General features: G+C 34.2%; 1 protein-coding gene across 1 annotated transcript in view; it reads right to left on the bottom strand.

The window, feature by feature from the left end:
- LOC128231872 (protein FAM117B-like) overlaps nt 1–21,831 on the bottom strand; it is a 37,702-nt gene extending 15,871 nt beyond the window's left edge. Inside the window, exons 1-5 of the mRNA XM_052945123.1 lie at nt 21,424–21,831; nt 12,763–12,941; nt 8,732–8,827; nt 5,817–6,017; nt 1,289–1,345 (exon numbers count right to left, since the gene is read on the bottom strand). Coding sequence (XP_052801083.1) covers nt 1,289–1,345; nt 5,817–6,017; nt 8,732–8,827; nt 12,763–12,941; nt 21,424–21,649 — 759 coding nt within the window. The 5' untranslated portion in view covers nt 21,650–21,831. The remainder of the gene's footprint in view (nt 1–1,288; nt 1,346–5,816; nt 6,018–8,731; nt 8,828–12,762; nt 12,942–21,423) is intronic.
- Between the last annotated feature and the right edge of the window lie 4,334 nt (nt 21,832–26,165).

Below are 26,165 nucleotides of genomic sequence, written 5' to 3'. Positions count from 1 at the left end.
GGTTGGATGGTTGGGAACACTTGTATCAAGTTTCAACAATAAATGATGTTTTTTGCTGAAATAATTACTTAAAGCTGCACTCTCACAAATTGACTGTTTGACATTGTTTGTTTTTTATTTTTGTCTTGGAATGAGCCATAAATGTCTGGAAAGCAGTGATATAAGACTGCTGACAAAAAATCTGATCACAGTTTTTTATGTTTGTGTACAAAAATTGATGTTTGATGGCTCAAAGTGTTACTAATGCTTCAAGAAAAATGTTTTCAGTAGTTTTCCAGACAATTGAGATATAGTCCATTGTGGGTTATCTTACATGACTGAATAGAAGGCATTGATGCCAAAATCAGCTGAATTGGAGACAAAAAAGAAAAGTAAAAACTGTCAATCTGTGAGGGTGCAGCTTTTAAGATGCTAACATTCAAAAACTTAACCAAGGTGTGACACACATGCTAGGGTGAGTGGTATATCGGCCTTCATATTCTTGGAATAGCCCAGTTGAAAACTAAGATACCTCAGCAGATGCAATATGACATGCAATTTCAAATCTTTACTCAAGGAATCACATTACCTTAACTGTTAAAGCTTTTCATATAAACCAAATTACATATTAGTATTTTGTAAGTTTCAAGTTTCAAACAAGCTGTGACATTTATCTTCTTTTTAAGCAAGCTTACTATCCATAGTATTACACTTTTGTAAAGAAAAATATTAAGTCAATATTAAATTACTCTTTAAACACTTGAATGCTAGCATAATATAATTCATGTATCATTTAATTTTTTTTCGAGTTTATGTCTAGTTTGAGTCAGGTGACTTTTTGTTACCCAAGTAACAGCTGGAAGAAATTAAGACAAGTGCAGGCTTTGAGATTTTGTGGAGAGAGCTCTCATGTTTTATTTTTATCATTTTTCAATAATCTCTGAATCCGCTAAAGACAAAGTAAAGCCCTTATTATGTTGACATAATAACCTTGTTTTCCCAAAACAACCTGCTAATACTGTCAGCTGGATTACAGCTTGTTAAGATTGCATTCAAATTGTGCAGGAAGTATGGAATAATTTGCTTTTCTCATAAAAACAATCCACAAAGCTTCAGTGGGTGCTCATGGCTTTTTATGACATTTTAAAAAGAGTGATTTAAAGTCTGTTGTTTTTTTTCTTCTTTTTTCTTTACTGTATTTCTCTTACTTTATATACCCTTACAATATTATTCAAGGAGGGGAGGAGTATGTGTCTTTGCAAGGTTGTATGTAACCTCCAAATAATAGCTGAATATAACCATAACTCACCCTCTCCAATTCTTCTTCTGTTCCCGAGATCGTCATCCTTACTAGCTGCTCGATTTCCTGCAAAGAAATGAAATAGATGAAGGTACTTCCTTCCTAGTGGAGTAGGGGTGTGGGTAAGGGTTGAGGTGGGGGTGGGGTGGGGGGTTAATTATATGCTTACATTATGTTATTGTTTAAACCTCCATGTTAGGGACTCAATTTGTTTTGGCACAGTGACAAACACACACTTGAAACTCTTCTTCAGCTTTCATCATTCTTAAAATAAAATTCAACTGTATAATTATCTCAAGTGTAGGGACTGAATTAGAAAAAAATATTTATGACTGTAACTTGTTATCTTTCTGGTGACAACAATTAAACCCGGATCCATAACATAACAAGATATAACAACCCATTAAGTAACCAAAAGCTTTAAGCAGTTATAACACCAACATCAAACAATGGAAAATGCTACACATTCAACAGATATATTACCACAATTATGATAACAATTATGCCACACTGCACTCGGCAGCGGAAATCGAGCAAAGGCTAAATAAAGCTGTTGACCTCGCCAGGAAATCATTAATACATTCATTTTGAAACAAGTCCCCAATGCAACATTGTCACAAATGCACAGATTTATTTTGCTGAATAGCTCTGCCAGGGAAAGGATTTATATTTGAGAAGCATTAACTTAATTTATGTTGAATATATAATTAATATCACCGTATTAACAATATTGACCTAGCATTGAAAAGCACAAATATATACATACAGGTTTATAAACTATGGCTTGTGGTTTGATCAAAAAGACTATTTTCTATACAAATCAAACTAAAACATCTCTTTTTGCTCAGATACAACAAAGAATTTAATGTTTTCACAATCCCAAAACAGTAATTGAAATTTAGACCCAGAAGCCTACACATAATTTTCAAACCATGAACACTGTGTTATTTCTTATCCTGAGAATACCCCAAACAAGCTTTCTAGATAAAAAAAACACAATATTGAGCATGTGCAATGCCCGATTCCCATCTACATATTCCTCTTGGGTCTATTGGTATGGCCTTGAATTATAAACATTTATGACCTTGTGCTAATACTGTAACTAGTCATTATGAAGGCATTTCATTAGCACATATTTAAGCCATTTATAATATTATCTCTGGAGAATGAGTCAAAACAATAGGAGACTTAGATGAGTCAAAACAGAGCCTGAGAAAATCTGTGAGCCAATTTGCTCCATGATTCATGAAATATGGCGAAACTCTAACAAACAAAGGCGCAAGGGATGCTATGCTTTTCAACTTATTTTTTTTATAAAGATGTTCAACTTTTTTTTTATTTCATCATTAACTGCAACTTTGTCAAGTTCACAAAATGATTCCATGCCTGCAAATAAGATTAAAATTGGTTCCATGTTTTTTCTTATATTATTAAATGAAAATTAAAATGAATATATGTGAAAAAAATGCTCTGCAAATTATCAATAGTTAAACAAATAATTTAGACCTAATTATAATCAATCACTCTTAATTTTCATTAACTTTTTTTAGTGGCACGCACTAAATTTCCCTGTTTCAGAAAGCTTCCTTTTTATCTGGGGACGCAAATAAATGTAACGATCAGTACACATACTTCAAAAAACATTTAATCATTCAATACACAAATCCAAATTTGAAAAGTCTGAATTTATTGCAAAAAAATGATAAAACTCCCCTTTTTAAACAGCATTGATAAGTGGACTGTGTACATGAATGTTTACAAAAAATCTTAAAGGTAACCATGGCAGATAATCAACTAAATCTTTCGATAAATAATTTTTAGGGTAAAGCAAATAAAGTTTGTTAACCAGAGCATTTACAATATTTTAATTGTATGAAAATCCTACTGCCTTTTTAATCCTTACAACAAGTTGATGAAGACAACAGATAGATTTTCTAACAGATGGGCTAACATACTTTGATTTATTTTGACACTTTGATTACATTATGATTCATTGTAGATTTGTTTTTAAGACAAATAGCAAAATTATCAAATTGAAACTCCCATGATAGCTAATCCATGAGAATGTCATTATTTCTTGTAAAATCATCGGAGTTTCAGTTTAATAATTTTGCTATTTATATTTCTTGACTCACTGATTCAAATATTTCAGGCCCACATATTAGTAAGCAACAATATAATTATGGTTCCTGTACAATGCACTTCCTGGAGTAGTCTTCAAGTTATCCTCAGGATGAGAAAAAAGTATCAAAGCAATAACTCTGTAATTGGCTGAAATAGAGTTATTCTATAATGCACTTGCTCTCATTGTGCTTTACCTTTGTATGAAGTTTCACTAGATTCAAACGAATATTTTTTTTAAGTAAATGTTATGCTCTGGACAAGAAAAAACAACGGGCAATAACTCTGTAATAAGCTAAAACGCGTGTTATGGCTCCTGGACACTGCACTGTGTCTGATTATGTTCTTTTTTGTATGAAGTTTAATAATTATTATATTCCATCGAGTAGTTTTCAAGTTATGCTTTGGACAAGGAAAATTGCAACAAACTGACAACAAGAATATTTTCATATATATATACCCTTTAAACTTTATTTGTCGGTGGTATATTAAGATATCGTTTTATAAATCAATGGTCAGAGCCTAATAAAGTGTGCCGAAATAAGTGTCATGGACCTTGTCCATCTAACATTGAAAACTATGCAGTCAGCCTTTCCAGAAGGTAGATTATTTGTTTATATACATATATATATATATATATATATATATATATATATATATATATATAAGGAAAACCAGTATCTTAAATTGCAATTCACTAGTAGAGGATAGATCTGCCTGGAAAAGTGTCTGAGATCTACTCTTACACATGTTTAATAGGTATCTATAAGGAAGGAAATCAAATGAGACACTGATATTCACTTTCGTTGATCTACAATGCATACAAGAAATCCATCAACAGCATGGATTAAGTGCTTTTCAGAGTGCAAATTGTTAATTTTTTATCAACTTAAGTTACAGGTTTTGTAAATTATATTTCAAATTTGGTATAATTACATGGGGTTTTCTAGGGTTTGAATGAAAGAAAGTGTCCTAGGTTTCAATTTTGGTGGCACATATAGCTCATACATTCCTGTTACTGCAGATGCATGTAAACAGCTTTTGCTGTATGGGTGTAAAACCCATGATTTTAAAATAGGTACCACCAAAGTTCACATGCCTAATTTCAATCAAATGCACGTAGGTTATCTTAAATAGTCAGCTGAGTACACTTTTTCACCGATATCTTGATAACAAGGTTTTCAAATTACCTAAACCTAGCTGCTCTTTGATTATTGTATCTCTGTAAATGTCCTGAAGAATTTAGTGACTGCAAAATTACATAAGATTCGTAAACATTTCATTTATTATGCCTATAAATGCTTGTAATCTTGGCCAATGTTTCTGGATTTATAGCAGCCACAGATATATTTATGCATGAAGGACAAGATAAACTATTAATTAAAACCCCGCTTTTACCTTCTGTGTTGGATACTTAAACTGATTACTGAATAAGTATTTTCATTTAAAATCAGGGCCTCTAAAAGTTTGAAATCTCAGTCAGACCAGGCCCGTCAAACCCGACATCCCCCCTCCTAAAAAAAAAAAAAAAAAAAAAAAAACAGGCGGGTTCAAACAGGCGGGTTTCAAAGCCGAATTTTAGAAATGTCTTAAAGAAATCTGTCACACAATTTTCCCTTTTTTAGCAAGTGGCAATTTGTAAGCGGTGCAAAATCAGGGGGGTACACGTATTCCGAATCTGCAAGGGTTTAAGTGAGGTTTTGGAGCTTGATATGCAAGATGGCGGCGAAACCATGACGAAATAGGATTTTTGGAACCTGTTTTCGCCTGGTAGGTGGTACAAAGTATATATTTCAAAAATATCATGACGCGCATTCGGCTCTACAACTACCATGCCTCACTCAGCTTTTTATTTCATGCGTCTAGGTTACAGAATAAAAAAGTTATTGAAGGAAAACCTTCGGGCAGTCTGTTGTTTACAAATGTGGAAAGCGAGAATTTGATACTTTTTATGACGTTTAAGTTTTAAAAACACATATTTTTGCAATGGTTTCTGCTTTAACATTATTTAAATGTGGTATTTTAATTTCCTGACAGTTCCTTTGCTGTACAAGAGCCTTCATGGTAATTTTATTTTGGTTTAACCACGTAAATGTGTGCTGAAAATAGTTCAACCACCTTTTGGCATCTGCACTGAGACACTTCTATAAAACTGTGTGACAAATTAAACTTTTGACAAACGTTCCATAATATTATGACAATTTAATTTCACTGAAATTGTGTGAAGATTAACAATTTGCAAGATAAGAACTTTGTTAATGTTAACAACATTGTTAACGACATAGTTGTTAACTTTATAGAGGTGAACTATTTTATGATGAGGGAACTTCAAGGGAAGATTAGATTTGAAATTTAAACACAATGTTGTTTGAACAATCAGCCTATCATTATTTTCATAAATTGCGTGAATACATACTGGATTTAGTCCCTCAACGCTATTCCGCTGGTATCGAGGCATAGATGGTTTGATGTTAATGTTAATTGCCGTGGATCGCATCAACACCGCAGGAGCGGTCTGAAGAAGGGCATTATGGTTGGCTGGAATCGGGCTCGATCGATCTCCTCGTTTTGTCCCTTCTGCCTTCGTTTTTTGTAGTTTCTGCCGTATGACTGGCAACTAGAATATGAAAAACAAATCATTTAAATCTGTATAGTAAGTCAATGATAAGTATAAGACATATTCAAATGACCATCACTACTGATTATACCTTTATTCTTTTTTTTTCATTTAAACTAAAAACAATATCTTTCTTCTTAATAAAATGTCACTACAAATAATAAGCATACAACTAATAACACATGTCATGTAAATCTTACGATTTTCAGAAAAAAAAGAAGTACTTTTAATGTCAATCAGCTAAAGATAATAAAAATACAATCATGCATATAAACTGCCACATAATACACTTAAGTATTAAAGATATCTAAAGTTAAAATGCCTGCCTGTTGTTTGCAAGGTATTTACAAGTATATGAACTAAAAAAATGGCCATACATTTTTCAACTGTCTAAATTTTTCCTCCGAAACAGCGATGCATTAACTTAAGACTTGCTTCCTTTAACACTATTTTTATTTACTAAAATGCCAAACATTTTCTAACCCCTACTTCTGTCACTTAGTAACGCAATAAATAGATAGTTTTTGTCAATGAAAATTAATGTATAAGGGAATAAAATCATACGTTTACACTCCTCCATCATGAATATCATTTAACCTGCAATAGGTGAATTCTTTGAAATTTATCATTTTTCATTTTTATCACACAAGAAAAATGTAACCTTCGGAAAATTAATTTCCTTTTGCAGAATTCAAAGGCGCACAATATAGCTAGTTAAAATTAAAAAACAAGATTTAAAAAAACTAATATAAATATAACCTTAGTAAATATTATGCAATTTTTGTTTCATAAAGAGTCCAATGAGTTAAACATGATTGTGCCTCAAAATAAACAACCTTTATTGTCATTTGTGTGCAGGGAAAAAAATGGGCTTCCCCATTTGCCCAAACACCAGATGTATAGTAATGGGAAATATCTTTGTCTACGTTGTTTTTACCATAATGGTTATTTGTGTTTAAAGGCACTTTAAAAAAAAATCATGAAACATTTATAATAATTCATTGAGCTGTCTTTTCTTAAAGTGGTGGTTGAAATCAACACAAGCCCACAAACCCTGCACTGGTAAATAGCTTTCCTGGCTTGCTTAATATCTGGGTTTACTATACTCCAGTAGCATGGCATGTTGATTTTTTTATGCCAATTGCAAGTGTAAGATTTCTGGTTTTTTCCATCTGATTTTGATGATCATCCTTGCTACATGTAGGAAATTGTATTGAAAATCTTACATGTACACTCTGTAGCGTTATACGACCCATATTTTTGACAGCTAAATAGAATATCATGCAAATAACCCGTTTAAGCCTTTCAAACCGACCATATAAGAGTTTACAAGCAACGGGATAAAATATCGGCAAACAAATCAATGACTGTCCTCGCATCATAAACACACTATCTAAGGTACAATTTAAGTGTAAGATAGAATGGTTTACATCTGATGTATCATGTCTTTCTCTCCTTAGATGAAATAAGCAAATTATGCAAACAGAATGTATTGAAAAATTTGCACATAATTTCTGTTTGAACTATTTACGTTCATAATATAACTTCAAAGTCCAAAATGATCATCTCACTCTTTGCTGAGCAGTAAAACCATTACATGTAACTGGCAATTGAATACATATGATAGAAATTATATGAAATATTTATTTATTTTTGACTACTCCTGAAGCTTTATATAGTGCAGATTTAATGTTAATACTCAGAATGTCTTTTTTGTATAGTTCTTATTAGTAAGGAAATTATTTTTTTTATCATTTTTCAATGGAAACCAACTTAATTGTTAAGATATTCTTTCTTTTAAAACTCAAGCACCCAAAAAGTTGTAAAGTTTATGAGGTTCTGTTTACTAACAAACAATGCCACCATCTGATAAAGACAAGCAATGTCATAAACAATGCCCATGGGTCGTTCTGATTCTCTGATCTGTAGAAAGGTTTTACACTCTCTTTAAAGAAACCCTCAAAGGCCCTTAAATTTTAAGTCACTAACTTTAAATTGTCACCACCTTCATGAGAACACTTTTTTAACATACTCTTAGTTCATACAAAAGGCTTTTTATATTGCATTCAAAAATTTGAAAAAGCTATGTGGTTTTTTAGTCTGAAGTGTTTAAAAGCTTCCAACCAAAATATTGCAAATTAGTAAGTTGTATCTTTTTCCTATAAAAAAAGAAATGTACTGCCATAATGTTATCAATGACAAAATACATGAAGCCTACATTTTTCATCATCTGCTATTCTTACTGAAATGATACAAAAACTCCTTTCGTTAAAAAATCCTACCCTTAATGCAGTTATCGAAATCAGACTTTTGGATGAACAAGCCCGAAGTCTTATACTATGCTTGGCATCAAATTTTTGAACAAGCACTGCTATATAAAATTCAGAATTTGAGCAAGCCCAGAAGATGTTTTACGCTTGCGGGCTTGTGTTAATTTAAATCACTGTTTATGGCCTGCAGTGTTGAAACCAGAGTTATTTGCCTTGCTGTAAATGTGCTCATTGCACCTGAAATGTGAACCCAGTGTCATTTTAATGTCTTTAACATTTTATGAGTAATGGCCAAGGTCAAAGTGGACTATTTCACACACCACTAACAATACCGAGGCTATGATGACACCTCAACTTTATTCTTTGAGAAACTGAAGAGCTAAAAATGAACTACTGCATTCTATATTAATTCTTGTTTTTATCAGCTTAAGTTTCTACTCCTACCGGCAGTTTCTTGTCTGTGTGTCCAAATGACGCTGACCGTCTATGCTTCTTTTTCTTCTTTTTCGTCTCTTCCTGCCATTCCTCACGGTCAGGCGTCTAAAATCAGACAAAGACAAGGTTGTCTAAATCACACAAAGACATTAAAGGTGTCTGAAAGTGTATGTAGACCAGTCCTGTTATCTGAAATCAATGTTACAAAGACTAGTGTCTAAAATCTGACAAAGACATGGTGTCTTAAATCACAGAAACAAGAGGCCCAAAAGGGCCTATGCTCTACTGGCATGGCTTTTGTGGTCATATCAATCTACAGCATGTATGTATGGGTAAAAGGCAACAGACATATAGTTTATGTTTTGTGTTTGGGTTACATGAAAACGTAGCACGTTCAACATCTGAGCCCAGAAAGTATTGTAAGCAGATTAGTTGTATGAACTATTTTAATATGTGCCAAGTAAAAGTCGTCTGACAAAAAAAAAAATGCTTTCAAAACTGTACTCATAGTAAAAATTTCTGTAGTTTTAAAAGTTTAAAAAAAGTTGGTCAAAAGGTCAAAGTCAAGGGCATCCTAGGACAACATTGATCAATTTGAACAAACATTCACAATCAATTGTGCTGAGATGGATGCAAGAACACACAAAAAGATTTTCAAACCTTTCCAGATATATGTTTACCAAACCTGTGAACCCTGGGTGTGTGGCCAGTAATGACACCAGGTGCATAACTTAAACATTCACAACCAATTTTGTTAAGATGAATGCGCAAACTACAGAACTTAAAGCTAACTAGAAATGTGTCCATAGGACACGGATGCCCCCACTTCGATTTTTTGTCACAGAAAATAAGCCATAATGATTATTCAGGATAATCTGAGGGCCCTAACTCCTAAATGATTAAGGCGATTTCCATGGCTATCGAACTTGATCAAGATATTATGGTCACAAACATGTGTTAAAAGTTTGGTGAGGATTGGACAAACAGTTTTCAAGAATTAGATCGGAAACAATCTTCGGGACGTATTTTTCAAGTCTTTTTTTGCAAATAAAGGGCCGTAACTCCTAAATGACAAAAGCGATTTCCATGGCTATCGAACTTGATCAAGATATTATGGTCACAATCATGAATGTAAAGTTTGGTGAGGATTGGACACATACTTTTCAAGAATTAGATTGGAAACATATATTTTTGAAGTATTTTTGGCAAAAAAGGGCCGTAACTCCTAAATGACTAAAGCGATTTCCATGACTATCGAACTTGATCAAGATATTATGGTCACAAACATGTGTTTAAAGTTTGGTGAGGATTGGACAAACGGTTTTCAAGAATTAGATCGGAAACAATCTTCGGGAATTTTTGGCAAAAAAGGGCCGTAACTCCTAAATGACTAAAGCGATTTCCATGACTATCGAACTTGATCAAGATATTATGGTCACAAACATGTGTTTAAAGTTTGGTGAGGATTGGACAAACGGTTTTCAAGAATTAGATCGGAAACAATCTTCGGGACGTACGTACGTACGTACGTACGTACGGACAAGGGCAACCCTATATGCCGCCACTTTGTGGGGGCATAAAAAGTGGCCTTTGGGCTTTCAACAAGAACAAGGCAGAGTAATTCACAAAATCAACTGCAGAAGCAAAAAGCAAATTGTCTCTCAAAATCCTAGACTTGCAAATTGTCTCCCTTAACTCTAGACTTGAATTTACATGTACATGTTAACTTGGCTAAAAATAGAATTCGCTCATGCAGATCTGGCTAAAAATAGAAAGCATTTCTTTAAAACTTTCATGGCCCATAATCTAGGCATTTATGGGCAGATCTGGCTGGTTTTCGAAAGGAACCGAGCTCTAATGGATATCTAGATACTGTACAAGTTTCATCGAGATACAATCAAAACTGAAGACTGTATCGTGTTCACAACCAATTGTTTACAGACGCACAAACGCACGGACGCATGACCGCACGGATGCACATACTACGTACACATTACCATCGCATAAGCTCTTCTGGCCTTTGGCCAGTAGAGCTTAAAAAAATGAAGTGTCTGAAATCTGACAAAGACAAGGTGTCTGAAATCAGACAAAGACAAGGTGTCTGAAATCTGACAAAGACAAGGTGTCTGAAATCAGACATGGACATGGTGTCTGAAATCTGACAAAGACATGGTGTCTGAAATCTGACAAAGACAAGGTGTCTGAAATCAGACAAAGACAAGGTGTCTGAAATCTGACAAAGACATGGTGTCTGGAATCTGACAAAGACATGGTGTCTGAAATCAGACAAAGACAAGGTGTCTGAAATCAGACAAAGACAAGGTGTCTGAAATTAATAACTAAAACTCACTAGACCCATTTTCCACTGCCGATATAACTCATATGCAACTAAATCAAGGTGATGTGTGTTATATCCCTTCAAAATTAAAAAGTAAAACAATCCCATTTTATTCCCTTTATTCATTTGAAGAGCCATTTTTGAAATGGACTTTTTCAGAAGCTTTATACTAAAGATTGGACGCAGGCATATTTTAATGGGAATTCTGGGGGGTAAAAAAAGTGTAAATAACGATATTCAGTTAATATGGTGTGCCATTATTTTGCTCAAACATAAACAGACCAAACAATTGACCATCCATTGAGCAGGGCCAATAACCTTACAGAGCAATAGCTACTTTAATGTCTTAATGACATGTCTATAGGCCAGACACCTTTTTGACAAAAAATACAAAGCTGGTTATTTTTAATTGCCTTAGACGATGTATATAACATTCAGACAATTGCACTGCAAAAAATAAATAATACGGTTCTTCCTCCACGAGAACCTGAGAAGACCACGATACTGTTGTATGCACAATAAAATCAAATTTATCAATATCAATAAACCAAGCCGTGTTCTTAACAGCTATGGTCATATGCCAGAGTTGTTCTGGCAGACTGACAAAAAACCGAATACTATTGTAGTTTCAAGAAGCCTACTATTACGATTTTTCACAACTCAAGAGTAATCTCGTTGAATGAAAAAGGTAACGTAATCATTGTACATTGTTTTTAAACTTGATAAGATTGTAATGGATTCTTTGGTTTTAAATATCCAAAAGTCCCCTGCTACAATTAATTGTTGAACTTGTTCACAAGAAACCTTTCTTGCAGACAAAAAGAATACCTACAGAAACAAAGTTCATTCAAACTCAACGCCAAACTTAACCACGAGACAATGAAGACAAAAGGTTATAATTACCATTATCTATCTACATTATAATTTTGCAAAGTGAACTAACATTGATATGAATTTTCAAAGTCATTATCTTGTTTACAAACTTCACAATTTCACAATCTAATTCTGTGTTATAGATTTTCGGTCAGAATTGAAGTATTCAGACATTGTCAAAGTGAGCAGTGTGGTTAACCACATGGTTTAAAAAAGCAATCCATGAGTTCCAAAACTTTGGACTGAAACCCTTCGTTAGACAACCATTCCTTCCGACAATATAGCCAGATGTTATAATGTGCTAGAAATTTAGATATTGAAAACCAGCCCTAGGTCGTATTTTTATTTTTCCCTTCGCTCTTAACCATTCCCTTTGTACAGATACAATATTTAAACCTACACAAGCTTATTTCTGTAGTTAGAATTTTTAGACAAGCCTGAAAGCAGTCTTACATGGTTTTTACTTTTGATTAGGTGTATATGCAAATGTTGGTCAATGTTGAACTCTACATTCAAACCATGTGTCATTGATATTATAATTTACGGGGGTTAGTAGGTGACCCGATATGGGATGTACAGGGCCAAGGAACTCATAACCTGTAACGTATATATAACGTCCACAACCTGTTTACTACATGTTTCATTTATTCATCGCAATCGTAAAATTTTGTTAAGATATAATTTTGGTGACCCAATATGGAAAAATATGGGGTCATCGCGTGACCAGTCCTGGACCAATGGCGTTGCGCCATTTATTATGGAGGCGTGATATGTATTTCGACAGTCATTACCGTATTGACAGTTAGTGTTGAATTGTCAACATGTGTACCTGCGTCATTTTGTCGAGCATGAATGAGCCTGAGGTTTGTGTGTGGTGGTATCCGCCTATGTCCACTGGCCATTGTCCCTTCAAGTATGTGCCAAGTGTGTCAAGCGAGTTTGTCCGTCGGAGGGATGAAGACGCGGGACTCACACGAACCTGCGTTGGCTGCACAACGGTAAATCTCTCTGAAAAATAATACAGCTGTGATTAAAATATGTCATAATTATACAACTTTAAGTGTAAGATCGTCTGACCCATTCGCTGCCATGTACAGGGAGTAATTTAGGGCCATGGAGTTGGGTCTTGTTTTGAAGCATGGCAAGGTCAGGAGCTTTTTTTTCCAGTTCATCACAGAGCTCATGATGAAGTTTGTAGGTGTACACAAATAAAATGTGAAAAAACGTTTATCACTATATTTGTCTTCAAAACTGTTGATCTTCAATTTCTTGGTAGCTTTAGGTATCGTTTATTCTTCTAAAACTTAATGATGTTGTAATGTTTTCAAATGTTTTGAATGGCTTATAAGTTTTTGCAACACGTGTTGAACGTGAATTATAAATGAATGCCACCATTGATATAGAAGCAACATAGAAGCACTGCCCCGTTTAGATATACCCATTGCTTTCAATTGAAAAATAGAAGTTAAATTTCCAAAATTTTAGAAGCTGAGCGTGACAATAGAAACTGGTTTTATAATTTCAAGGAAATATGTAAATGAGCTCTGTTTAAGTTTCAATTAACCTGTTTTGTTTTCACTTTTCCGTAAGTTTTTTTTCTGGAAATTTGGCCCCATGAATAACCAAAAAAGAATACCGTAACTTCTTTTGCCAAAATTGGACTCTTTTGAATTATTTTTGTATTCATAAATATAATTATTATACATATATTTTTTGTTTTGAAAGTCAACTATTACAGATGAAAATGTCTTAATGAAGTCAAATTCTTTTAAAACCCAGTATTTGTAATAATTCTTTTGTTGATAATATTCTATATAGTTAACTCCCAATTTTAGGCATTTTCTCGCAGTTACCACAACTTCATGTACACTGGCCAATTCACAAAAAGGTAAAAACACACACAACAGTATTGCATTTTGTTATAAAATCAATTACAAAATACTTGTTTATTTTCTAAGAAAATTTGTCACTTGAAGCGAAAGTAACGCATCACACATCATTGCCGACACAAGGTTAATTACGCAGATAAACTATCATCAAGGACATAAGCAATATCAATATATTGATTCATTTTCTGATAAACCATTGATTAGAAAACAAATCAGTCATTCAAGATAAGCATCACGCTTTTTTTTCTAATTGGCATGATCAATATTAGTGTAGGCGTCGCTCGGGTGAAAATTATATGAGACAGAGCCGACACATCAAACTCCTAAGAAATTCCATACGCAGAAGAAATTCCTTTCCAATGAAGTCATTCTGATGTATTTACTATCTAGTGCCACCAAATAAGCTGCACTGTTATATAGCCTTCAGATCGGAAAGAAGACGATACTTAAAATTGTACCGTAACCAATTGATCACTCTCCCAATAATCAGGGCACAGTTTTCCTCTATATAGGTTGGATTCCATATTAATTTGAAAACTGGCTTCATTGCAGGTCATTCCGATATTATGATGATCAACGATCCATTAACTATTAATTATAATGAATGTTCATGTTTTTTTTCTACTTTTATTCAACAGGTACCATATACAGACATTCCTTCCCTTTACTTTCTTTGAAATCATGCAGTTGCCCCCAAAGTGTGGAGCTACCTCTGGATAGGGTATTCACCTATACTTTTAAAGTGTTACTTTTCCTAAAACAGCAGGCTTATAAGATCTCTTCTCCTAATCGCTAAAAAACTTCACGGAACATGTTATTATCAAGAAACGTCACAATGTGACTTTAGGGGCCCCAAACGCAATCCATGAAAGGTCTCCTTAATCTCTTTCTATATACAAAGTTTGATCAAGATATGTCAACCCTAACTAAGTTATTCAAATTCATAAATGAGTTTGATGCGGCCCACCAGCCAGCCAGCCCAAACACGACATACGTCATACGATGTGAAAACCTGGCTTAAAACAGTACTGTTTACATGAAAGCATTATTTCAATATTCAACAACCCTACTAAAGCTCTTCAGCAAAAAGAAACATGTCACATTTTTGAATACTTGTTAACAAAAAAGGTCTTATTCAAATTATTGATGATGCTTAAATTGCTTTATCAATGTTACAAGGCCAAGAAAACACATTTTGGTGAATTAATATGTAGTTTAAAACCTTTAAAGCTTTATACAGAATATTACTTTAACACCATTCTCCAATGATGACAATCAGGTTCTTATATAAAGCCTAAAAAAAACCACCTACCTACCCTACCTGTTTTTGAGAAGGATGTAACACTAACCAAACCTTTTTTTTTTGCCTAAGCAGTTTCTTCAAGAAATTAATGTTTTTGATGCTTGACTCTATACAAAATGAACAAGCCCCTTTTAAGGAATTCATAATTTCCTTGAATATGATTATCCCACAGGCTAAAATAGCCTGTGATTCAAAAGTCAGTCCACGCAGACTGATATCACTTGAGTACTATATGCAGCTAGTCAGTGGAATCATTATAATGGCACTCTTAATGGACAGTTACCTGATAATGTCTCATTCATTTCACTGACTAATCATGAAAGAATCTAACATTCCTGTGACGAGGAAGGACTCTTCCGGGAAATTCCCTGATAAGGTAATAATTCTAAAAAAACACACACACACCTGAGCTAAAAGGTTTATTGATATACGCAACAAAATGCAACACTAGGATTTTAGCGAGTTTAGAGTTATGAAAGGGTGCTGCACCCTGTACATCCCGGTTGAGCACAATTGCCCTCATGGAGACAAGCTAAGTACGGGCACCCTAGTTAAACACTTAAGAATGTCAAATATTTATTCCATTTGATTAAAACATAATATTCTTTAACAAAATATCCTTATAAATATAAACAAGCTTCACATATTTCATGGTTAAAACCTTATATTACTTCAACTGAAAATTTCCAAACATTTTCTTTCATATTCATAATGTTCAAGTTCTTCACAGCCCAATACAATGTGACCTTTTCTCCCTTAGCGCCCAATACAATGTGACCTTTTCTCCCTTAGCCCCCAATACAATGTGACTTTTTCTCCCTTAGCGCCCAATACAATGTGACCTTTTCTCCCTTAGCGCCCAATACAATGTGACCTTTTCTCCCTTAGCGCCCAATACAATGTGACCTTTTCTCCCTTTCACCCAATACAATGTGACCTTTTCTCCCTTAGTGCCCAATACAATGTGACCTTTTCTCCCTTAGCGCCCAATACAATGTGACCTTTTCCCCCTTAGCGCCCAATACAATGTGACCTTTTCTCCCTTAGCGCCCAATACAATGTGACCTTTTCTCCCTTAGCGCCCAATACAATGTGACCTTTTCTCCCTTACACCCAATACAATGTGACCTTTTCTCCCTTAGCGCCCAATACAATGTGACCTTTTCTCCCTTACACCCAATACAATGTGACCTTTTCTCCCTTACACCCAATACAATGTGACCTTTTCTCCCTTAGCGCCCAATACAATGTGACCTTTTCCCCCTTAGCGCCCAATACAATGTGACCTTTTCTCCCTTACACCCAATACAATGGGATCTTTTATCCGTTTACGCCACAATGTACCCTTTTCCCTTACTACACAACAATCTGCCCTTAGAAAAAAACTGGTGAGTGATTATCATTGGCTGTTGGCCTCTTCTTCTGTTGCATAAAAATTCAGAGACAAGCAGAAATTTCAGGGTAAAAATGTAATATAAAAATCATCATACACAATGGCATATAAACGTCCTTTGTGACACTTTAATGATTGTTTCATTTAATTATTTGTTGTACATTAAAGATTTATTTCCAGATATCTAGGCGGAAAAACATACTTAAAATTGGGAAAAAATATAGCATTGTTTCATCAATTTGGGCATTTTAATGCAATATTAAATTCATATGTAATCCCTATAATTTGGTAAAAATTAGAAAAAACTGTTGTTTTAATGTATTTTAGCTCTTTTAAATGGAAAAAACAACAACTGATAACTGGGAAATCCTGCAAATAACTTTAATAGGCATTTATAATTTGAAATTAATTTAAATAAAATAACATTTTTAGAAAGGATGTCATCAGCAACATAAATCAAATCAAAACCATAATTCAAACCTTCAATTACATTCTCAAATGCCCTCATATTGATTCAAACATTCACGAGCTCATTTTTATTACCAAGATTTATGTGACAATTTCTATTTCAAATCTCCCCAAAGAAAGACACCAAGCCAGCAATTTTCAACAATGAGAGTTACATTTTTCCATTGAATTTCCCCTAAACATTGCATGTTAAGAAACCATAACATGGAATGGTATTTACGCAACATCAGTGTTTAAGGAAACTAGAACGCATCTGCCAGTCAATTAATTAATTATTCTTACCACTTTCCCATTTACAGTCTTCAAAATCTGCTATTTATTACGCAAAAAACTGCCAAAATGAAAAGAGGTGCAAATGGGTCCTTCGATACAAGATAACATCTGTTTTGATTTATACTTTTGAAATTGTCATTCTGAATAGAATAATCTAAATTTTAATGAATTAAGCGAACTAAATAGAAGAGCATGCATTTTGAACGCAAGCGGGTCAGTATAGAATAATTTAATGAAACCTTAAATTATTCACAATACTGGTAATATAATGCCCGTCTTCTCATTGATAGCAATACAATCATTACGGAATTTTATGATTATGGCGAAAAATGCAATAGAAACTATTTATTACTGCAAAAAGATATTTATTATAGAATGCATGAACATAGCTTCAAGAATTTGAAAGTGGAAATTTGAACTTTCTAACGCAATCGCTAATAAAAAAAATAATTCTAAGGTCTAAAAAAAAAAATTGTTTGGTTAGGGTTACATTCTTTTCAAAAATAGGTAGGGTAGGTAGGCTTTTTATTTTTTTATATTTTTTTTTATTAGGCTTTATATAAGAATGTCATTTTCATCATTGGAGAATGGTGTTAAAGTTATCTTCTATATAAGCAATTAAGGTTTTAAACTACATATTTAAAAGCAAAAAAAAAAAAAAAAAAATCATTTTTTTTTTTAAACTGACTATAAAAACGTTAGGGTCGGCGCCTATTCCGTAGGTAGGGTCGGGTAACCCGAACCAAATGTATTTTTTTTAGGCCTAAACATGGAAGAGATCATTCTGTCAAACACTACAGAATTTCTCCATTTGTGTATAATATTTCTGACAAATATGAAATAATTTCCAGCTAGAACACGATAACTCCATCAAAAATAATTTCATACAAAACTTATTGAAAATGTGGCTTTTTTTCATTTTCTTAACAATTAAGTCTGCACCAGGCCGTGATATAAATTTTGAACATCCAAGCTTTCATCTTTGAAAGTTTTCTAAAAAATAGTTATTATACTTCCGAGGACCAAATTAAGAAGTTTATCTTTCAGGGGAATATACTTCAAAACTTCCATTAACGGAAATCCCAGCAAGGAGACATTTCAAATGATGCTACATGTATATACATTTCCAACAGCTAGAAGACGAATAACTGGTAACACTGACATATTATAACAGAACCAGCAGGGCCTTTTCACTAAATGTTTAGCAGAAAAAGTAACAAAAAAAATAATATTTTTTAAAAGTGAACTTGAAGGTTTTACGGGTTAAAATTTCCCAATATGAAAAGACTAGGCCTCATCCCAATGTTTGCTGAAAAAGTCCTGTCCTATTTGGTGTACATAAATGAAGTGCCGCATCCTTAAAAAGGGGGCTAGATGAAAAACTAGACTAACTGGAACACATGACTAACTGGAAAACAGGTTATATGGAAGACTGGATAAATTGGAACACTGGACTAACACTGGACTATCTGGAACACTGGAAAACTGGACTATATTACTGAACTAGATGGAACACTGGACTAACAATGGACTATCAGGAACACAGGAATAACACTGGACTAGATGGAACACTGCACAAACTGGAAAACTGGACTATATCACTGAACTACATGTAGATGGAACACTGCACCATCAGTGGACTAGATGGAACACTGGACAATATTGGATTAGATGGAAGACTGAACAATATTGGACTAGATGGAACACTAGACAATACTGGACTAGATGGAAGACTGGACTAGATGAACACTGGGCTAACATTGGACTAGATGGAAGACTGGACAATACTTGACTATATGGAAGACTGGACTAAAACTGAACTTGATGGAACACTTGGCTAACACTGGACAAGATGAAAACTGGACAAACACTAGACTAGACTAGAAGAACACTGGGCTAACGTTGGACTAGATGGAACACTGGACAATATTGGACTAGAAAAACACTGGACAATACTGGACTAGATGGAACACTGGACTAGATGGAACACTGGACTAGATGGAAAACTGGACAGTACTGGACTATATGGAACACTGGACTAACACTGAATTTGATGGAACACTGGGCTAACACTGGACAAGATGAACACTGGACTAACACTGGACTAGATGGAACACTGGACTAGCTGGAGCACTTGACTAGCTGGAGCACTGGAAAATATTGGACTAGAATCACTAGATGGAACACTGGACAATACTGGACTAGATGGAATTCTGGGCTAACACTGGACAAGATGAAAACTGGAAAAGCACTTGACCAGATGGAACACTGGACTCAAACACTGGACTAGATGAACACTGGGCTAACACTGGACTAGATGGAACACTGGACTATCACTGGACTAGAACACTTGACTTGATGAAAAACTAGACAACAGTGGGCTAGATAGAACACTGGACTACATGGAACACAGGACTTAACTGGACTTATGTATGCACAGCATGGAGAGCACCTTTTAATGTTTTAAATTCTAGAACTAAAACGCAAATTTATCAACATTCAGAAATGAAGTTATGAAAACAGTTGAAATGAGCATTAAACTTGAGTACAAAACCAAATCAGATAACCTTTTAATATTATTTACAGCTGATAATTCACCATATTATATTAAGCCCCAGAAAAGAAAATTTTATCAATTGCATGATTTTGATGCAATAACTGGTAGCAGTCTTTAATCCTAGTATCATGATATTAAATAAATTACTTTTTGGATTTCATTTTTTTTTTATTAAGAATTTTACACAAGACTATTCTTTTGAGGGAGTGAACAGTTGCACTTTAAATCCAATTACGCTTCAAGCAAACAAACATTCGAAGCGTACCAAAGCATTTAGAGTTAAGTCGTAGAACTTGAATGACACTAAATCCTAATAACGGCATGTTCCCATTCATTAAATCTGGCAAAGATCCAATGTATTTATTTACTAAGGGTGACTTATGGACGGTTGAGTGGTTGAACTGAAGTTACTTTTTATTGTAAAGTGAGTACACATAGTATAATGCCCAATATGATAAAAACCTCTTTGTCTGTTTTGGTAAATAAAAAAAATGTTGTGCACAATGATAGATCATACAGCTGAGCACTGGCGACTGTCCAGGACAAGCCAATTCAAATGATGTTTCATACAATCAAGTTCAATGTACATCTACGTAAAACTTGCTTATTTAAAAGAAAAATATATTTCATTCCTGAGCTTTAAGCTTTGTTGATTTTCATAATAAGTAAACAAATGTACATGTTATAGGGCCCTGTTTCAATAAAGATCATAACGCTACAGATCGTAACTTCCTAATCGTAACTCCGTTTTTGCCGAAACTGTGATTCAATAAAAGTATCTGAGGACATTTAGCACATAGATTCTGGCCATAACTTTACAGGTGTACCTGAGCACTCTCAGGTGGTGAAAGTTTTACAATCAAGATATTTTATTAAAAAAGGGCCCAGGAAATTTTAAGAGACAAAGGTAGCTACATCTATATAGTAAAGAATTCACAGAACACAGTTTGAAATGAGGTTAATAAATGCAAATACTCTGTATAACATGTTTCTGTTTCATGCCCTAAGGTGCCTTACAAGTTGCAGACTCAGATTTAGTGACCCCACTCCCCATCCCCCCATATTTATACATGCACATGTAAAATGTGTTTTTAGAATTATTTTGTTCTGGTTTTCTATTTTGTTGTAGTGAGCCTTTAAAAATGAAAAAAAATATGTACTATATTGGTACCATTCAATTATAAAGTATTGTTTTTTACCAAAAGAAAAATAGAATGAAAAAAAAATAAATAACAATTCTCACTTAATCACTGTAACACTACTTTGCATATTGTGTAACAGTTACAATGGTGTGAAAACCTTTGTCTGTGCTGATTGTTTACTATGTCAATGAAAAAACAACAAATGTCTATCAAAGTATTAATAATATTAAGCAATGAATTGACCACATACACAACTTGACAGGTTGCCATACCTCACATTGGTCTCAAATGAAAGTGACAATTAAGCAATTCTTAACAAAATAAGTATGGTATCTTTCCATTCATTATCTTTTTAATTCAGATGTGAAATAATGTATAACACGTTCATTCCAATATAATACAATAAATTTGTCAATGGCAAAGTGCCAATATTCAGTGTGAAAACCATGCCTTGCTTTTCATTACCTTTGCAACAGGGCGAACTGTTGTTTGGAGATCGTCGGTCTGGTGACCGATTTTCCGGTCCTGGTGATCCCCTCTGCCAGGACGAGGAAGCAAGGGGGCTGCGACTTGGGCTGTTCCTGATATTAATTCCAAATGGTTTGACCGCTTTCATTGGCCCCTGTCTGCAGGTTGGTGGGGAAGGGTTTCGCCGCATCTTGTGTGCAGATGTTGGGCCTTGCCCGGACATTTTTACAGATTTAACTTACTAAAATTATAGAATAATAGTTAATCCACCTTCTTGAAAAATCTTACCATCCAAAGCAAAGTATTTCACTAGTTATTTTTATTTCACTGTAACCGACGCTTCCAAACTGAATCTCAACTTTCGTCTACACAAGAATTCCCATTTCACACCGTCACGTGACTTAAAGTCCCGTTATCCTATTGGCTTACTTCGGGTTAAAGGGTCATGACCTAAGGACAAGCGAGGTGTATTATTTTTGTTTATTATCAATGCAAGCCCGATACTGACGTTTTTAGAACTTTAATTTTTTCATTTGAAAAGCTGTGTTTACCGTGCAATGTGAAAATACATAAAGAATTGGCCAAAAAGCAGATTTAACTTGAAAAGTTTCATTTAGAGTGATGTCCCTTTGAATCATTGTAAACAACCGCGCGAAATGTAAACATCCGGCCCACGTGTTTTATCATCACAACTGTCAAAGTAGTTTTTTCATGCATTAAAACTATTATCTCTAAAATAAGTACATATCTATCTATAAAAAGCTTTCAGTCATTGGACTTAGAATGTTAGATGTAAACTATACTTAATGTCATTTGATTATATGGATTATTTGCAACAAAAAAACATGTATTGCGTCCAAAAACGAAACACTCAACAGTTTTCACCAAGGGAGAGCTGCGGGTGAAACTGTGTTTGACCTGGGATCAATAACCCTAAATCCAGATTTGACCATGTCATATACATTTTCAAAGCAATCATTTTGAAAAATGGCCAAAAATAATTTCAAATTCTTTATTGGGAGTAATATTTCAATTAGCAAAAGAACAACAAAATACTGTCGTATGTCAAAAATAATAGATTATGTTTACCTGGATGCTTCAAAATTGAACTATAGATTGGTTAGAGGGACAGTACCCATTTGTTCACATCTAGTTGAATCAAAACTCCGGATTGGGTTATTAAAGATATTTTCAACTGTGGTGAATGAAATAAATGCCAAGGTGAGGCTTTGGGGGGGGGGGGGGGGGGGGGAGCTTAACCCTATTTCTGTCCACAAGTCTGTACATACACTTTACTCTCTACCTTTCATAACAGGCTACATTTTCACTAGATGTGGAGTGTCAAAACACACTAGTACTTTAACTGTATTTGATACACTACGTACACTCGTATACTGGGCAAGTCATGATTGGATACCTCTTAACTAATATTAACCATTGAGTGCTAATTAATTATTGTTTTTTTTTTGTTGTGTTCAATTCAAGACAGTTCCATTATACAGCTTAGACACGCTTGCAACAATGCCCCATCATTCCAATTAGTATATTTAAAGATTGACTGCATTGCCCAAATTAAATCTTTGCCCCAGCGAAAAAATTGAAGGACACAAATGAGGTTGACAGGGCTTGCACTTCCAAAAAAATCCTATCTTGTCATTAGTGGTGTTGACCCATCATGATCTGAAAGACTTGTACAAACCTGTTTATTGAAGGTCACTGAGAAACACATTCAGCAATCTCTGCTTACCCATCACGGACCATTTTGGTGAGCAGAAAGCTTAGTTTGCGTCTGTGGCGTTACATTGCGTACAATTAATCAGATGAAAATATCAGATTCATTATTGTTTATGTAAACAATATCAAAGCAGTTACTGATAAGACATGTGTACATGTAACTGCCGTTGTCACAGAGATTTCTATTTCTTCGTATTTAACCCGTTTTCATATTCCTATTTTAGTGCTGCATCCAACTCACTTTAATGTTATACTTCAATCCTGAAATGTGGTTAGTTGTACAATAATTATTGCCATTATTTATTGGTGAACTACAGTTAATGTACAGAAAATTACCTTTCTTCGAAAGTTTACACTTTGATTCCCGTGTATCGTTTCTTCTTCGCACAAATGTTCACCACGATATCAGAGTGAGTGGTCAAAACAGTTATGTAACTAATTCTGTTGCATCTCTTGTACTCTTTCATGGGGTATGATTTTATATGCCATAAATATGAACATCTTGATTATCATACAGGTACAAACAAGAGCTGTCACAGAGACAGCGCGCTCGACTATTCCGCCCCTTTTCAATGCAAGGATAGAAACGTTTAGGGGAAACATGCATGGATCACTGTTAGATTAGACTTCAATGCAATACATGGTGTGCTGAGATATTAACATAAATGTGGTTCCATGAAAAATTTTACGAGAATTTCTAAGTCTGATAATAAAGGGCCATTATTTGCAAAATACAGTTATCTAACTTGGTTATTCAATTAAGTTGGGTGGTTGAATACCAGTCTCAATGCAATACATCAAATAGTTGCTGAGATATTATCCCATGTGTGCAAGACCTTCTCCAGAATTTCTAAGTCACATAATAAAGGGTCAAAAATTATATATTATAAGATAGAATTATCTTACTTGATTAAATAAGAAGGTTAAATAGATGGGAGCCTGTGTGTAAAGTTTCAATGCGATACATGATGTATTTGCTGAGGTATTGACTTAAAAGTGGTTACATGCAAAATCTAAACCAGAATTTCTGTATCGAATCAAAAAGGGGCCATTATTTTAATTTAATGGAAACTGGAGTTATCTTACTTGGTTATATAAGTAGATTGGATGGTTGAGTACCATTGTATAAAGTCTCAATGCAATCCATCAAGTAAATGCTGAGATATTAACCTATGTGTGTTTACATGCAAAACCTTAACCAGAATGTCTAAGTCAAATAATAAAGGCCCATAATTTGCATTTTATTCAAAAAAGTGTTATCTGGGAAAAAATATCTAATGTTTAAATGCAATACATGATATATTTGCTGAGATATTGACTTAAATGTGGTTACATGCAAAACCTTAACCAGAATTTCTAAGTTGAATAATAAAGGGCAACTATTTTGCATTAAATGCAAACTAGAGTTATCTAACTTGGTTAATTAAGTAGGTTGGATGGTTGAGTACCATTGTATCAAGTATCAATGCAATACCTCAAGTAGTTGCTGAGATAGTAACCTATGTGTGCTTACACGCAAAACCTTAACCAGAATTGCTAAGACAAATAATAAAGGGCAATTATTTGCATTAAATACAAACTAGAGTTATCTAACTTGGTAAATTTAGTAGGTTGGATGGTTGAGTACCATTGTATCAAGTATCAATGCAATACCTCAAGTAGTTGCTGAGATATTAACCTATGTGTGCTTACACGCAAAACCTTAACCAAAATTTCTAAGTTGAATAATAAAGGCCTATTATTTGCATTATATTCAAATAATTGTTATATAACTTCATGAATTTAGTATGTAAGATATAATACATATCCAAAGTCTCAATGCAATAACTGATATATTTACTGAGATGCTTACAGGCAAAACCCTAACCAAGGTGTGACGCCAACTCCGACACTAGGGTGAGTAGTATAGCTCTCCTTATTCTTCGAATAGTCGTGCTAAAAATGAGGTATTTTATACATAAGGGTCCTTAAGACTTGGATGCAATGGAGGTAACATTCTTTGTAGGGTTGTATAGACAGGGTTATCCTGTGAGTTTAGAGCTTACACACATATATTTTCCATATGATTTGTAACTCGTGAACCACTGGATATCGGTAGCTTTGAAATAACTAGGCTTTTTTCACTTTAAGATGAAGTACAAAGTGGATCAATATACAGCTGAAAATAATGAACAACAGATGCCCTTAGTTTAATAATACAGGTTTAAAATATATTTTGTTGTTGACTGCAAAATAACTCCGAGGGTATTTGACTGTTCCACTGAAATGGCACAATTCCTCATATTTACTTCTTTGTACTGCAAACCTTATTATTTAAACCACTTGATTCTGGTCAATGCCATGTTCGAGATCTCTTCATACCACTAAAAACTCCTTTGCCCTTAACAACAGAAGCACTGTCTTATAGACAGTTTGTATTAATCAACCCAAAATTTCCAGAATCTTTTTCATTATTTCAAAATCAGAGCACCATAAGCAGAAACCCATGCTCATTAAACATGGCAAAACTTGCACTAGGTAAGAATTTTGGGCCTTATTAAACAGTGTGTATACGACCTGATAAATTGCATCATAAATGCTACGTCGGAAGGCAACATTTTGCTTCAAATGAAGAGTTTAAACAAAGATAACTTCACTATTTCTTCACCATTTTAAATGAAAAATAGTGCAGTCTACGCCACTATCTGAGCCCCGCCTTTGGTCTTTTTCCTGAGCTTGATTGAGAGTTTAGTTTCTTACAAAACTTCGACAAACCTTTTCACCACACGGCCTTCTGACAGAGCACTGTATTTTTTGGTAGGCCTAAATACAAGTGCAACATGTGTACCAAGTTTGAAGTGAACATCTCGACAGTTTTTAGCTATGGCCAAGGTCCAAGGTTTTTCACAATGATGCCAGCTACACAAAGGCTATCACAATACCCAATCTTTTTTAACATAAGCAAGGTATTCCATGAACCTGATGTCACGCTTTGTCAAAAGCACCCATCATTTTTCTTTAGGTCA

The sequence above is a fragment of the Mya arenaria genome, chromosome 1, assembly GCF_026914265.1.
Source record: "Mya arenaria isolate MELC-2E11 chromosome 1, ASM2691426v1".
NCBI lineage: Eukaryota > Metazoa > Mollusca > Bivalvia > Myida > Myidae > Mya > Mya arenaria.
The sequence above is the reverse complement of the archived record's forward strand: the minus strand, read 5'-3'. Positions and strand labels throughout refer to the sequence as shown.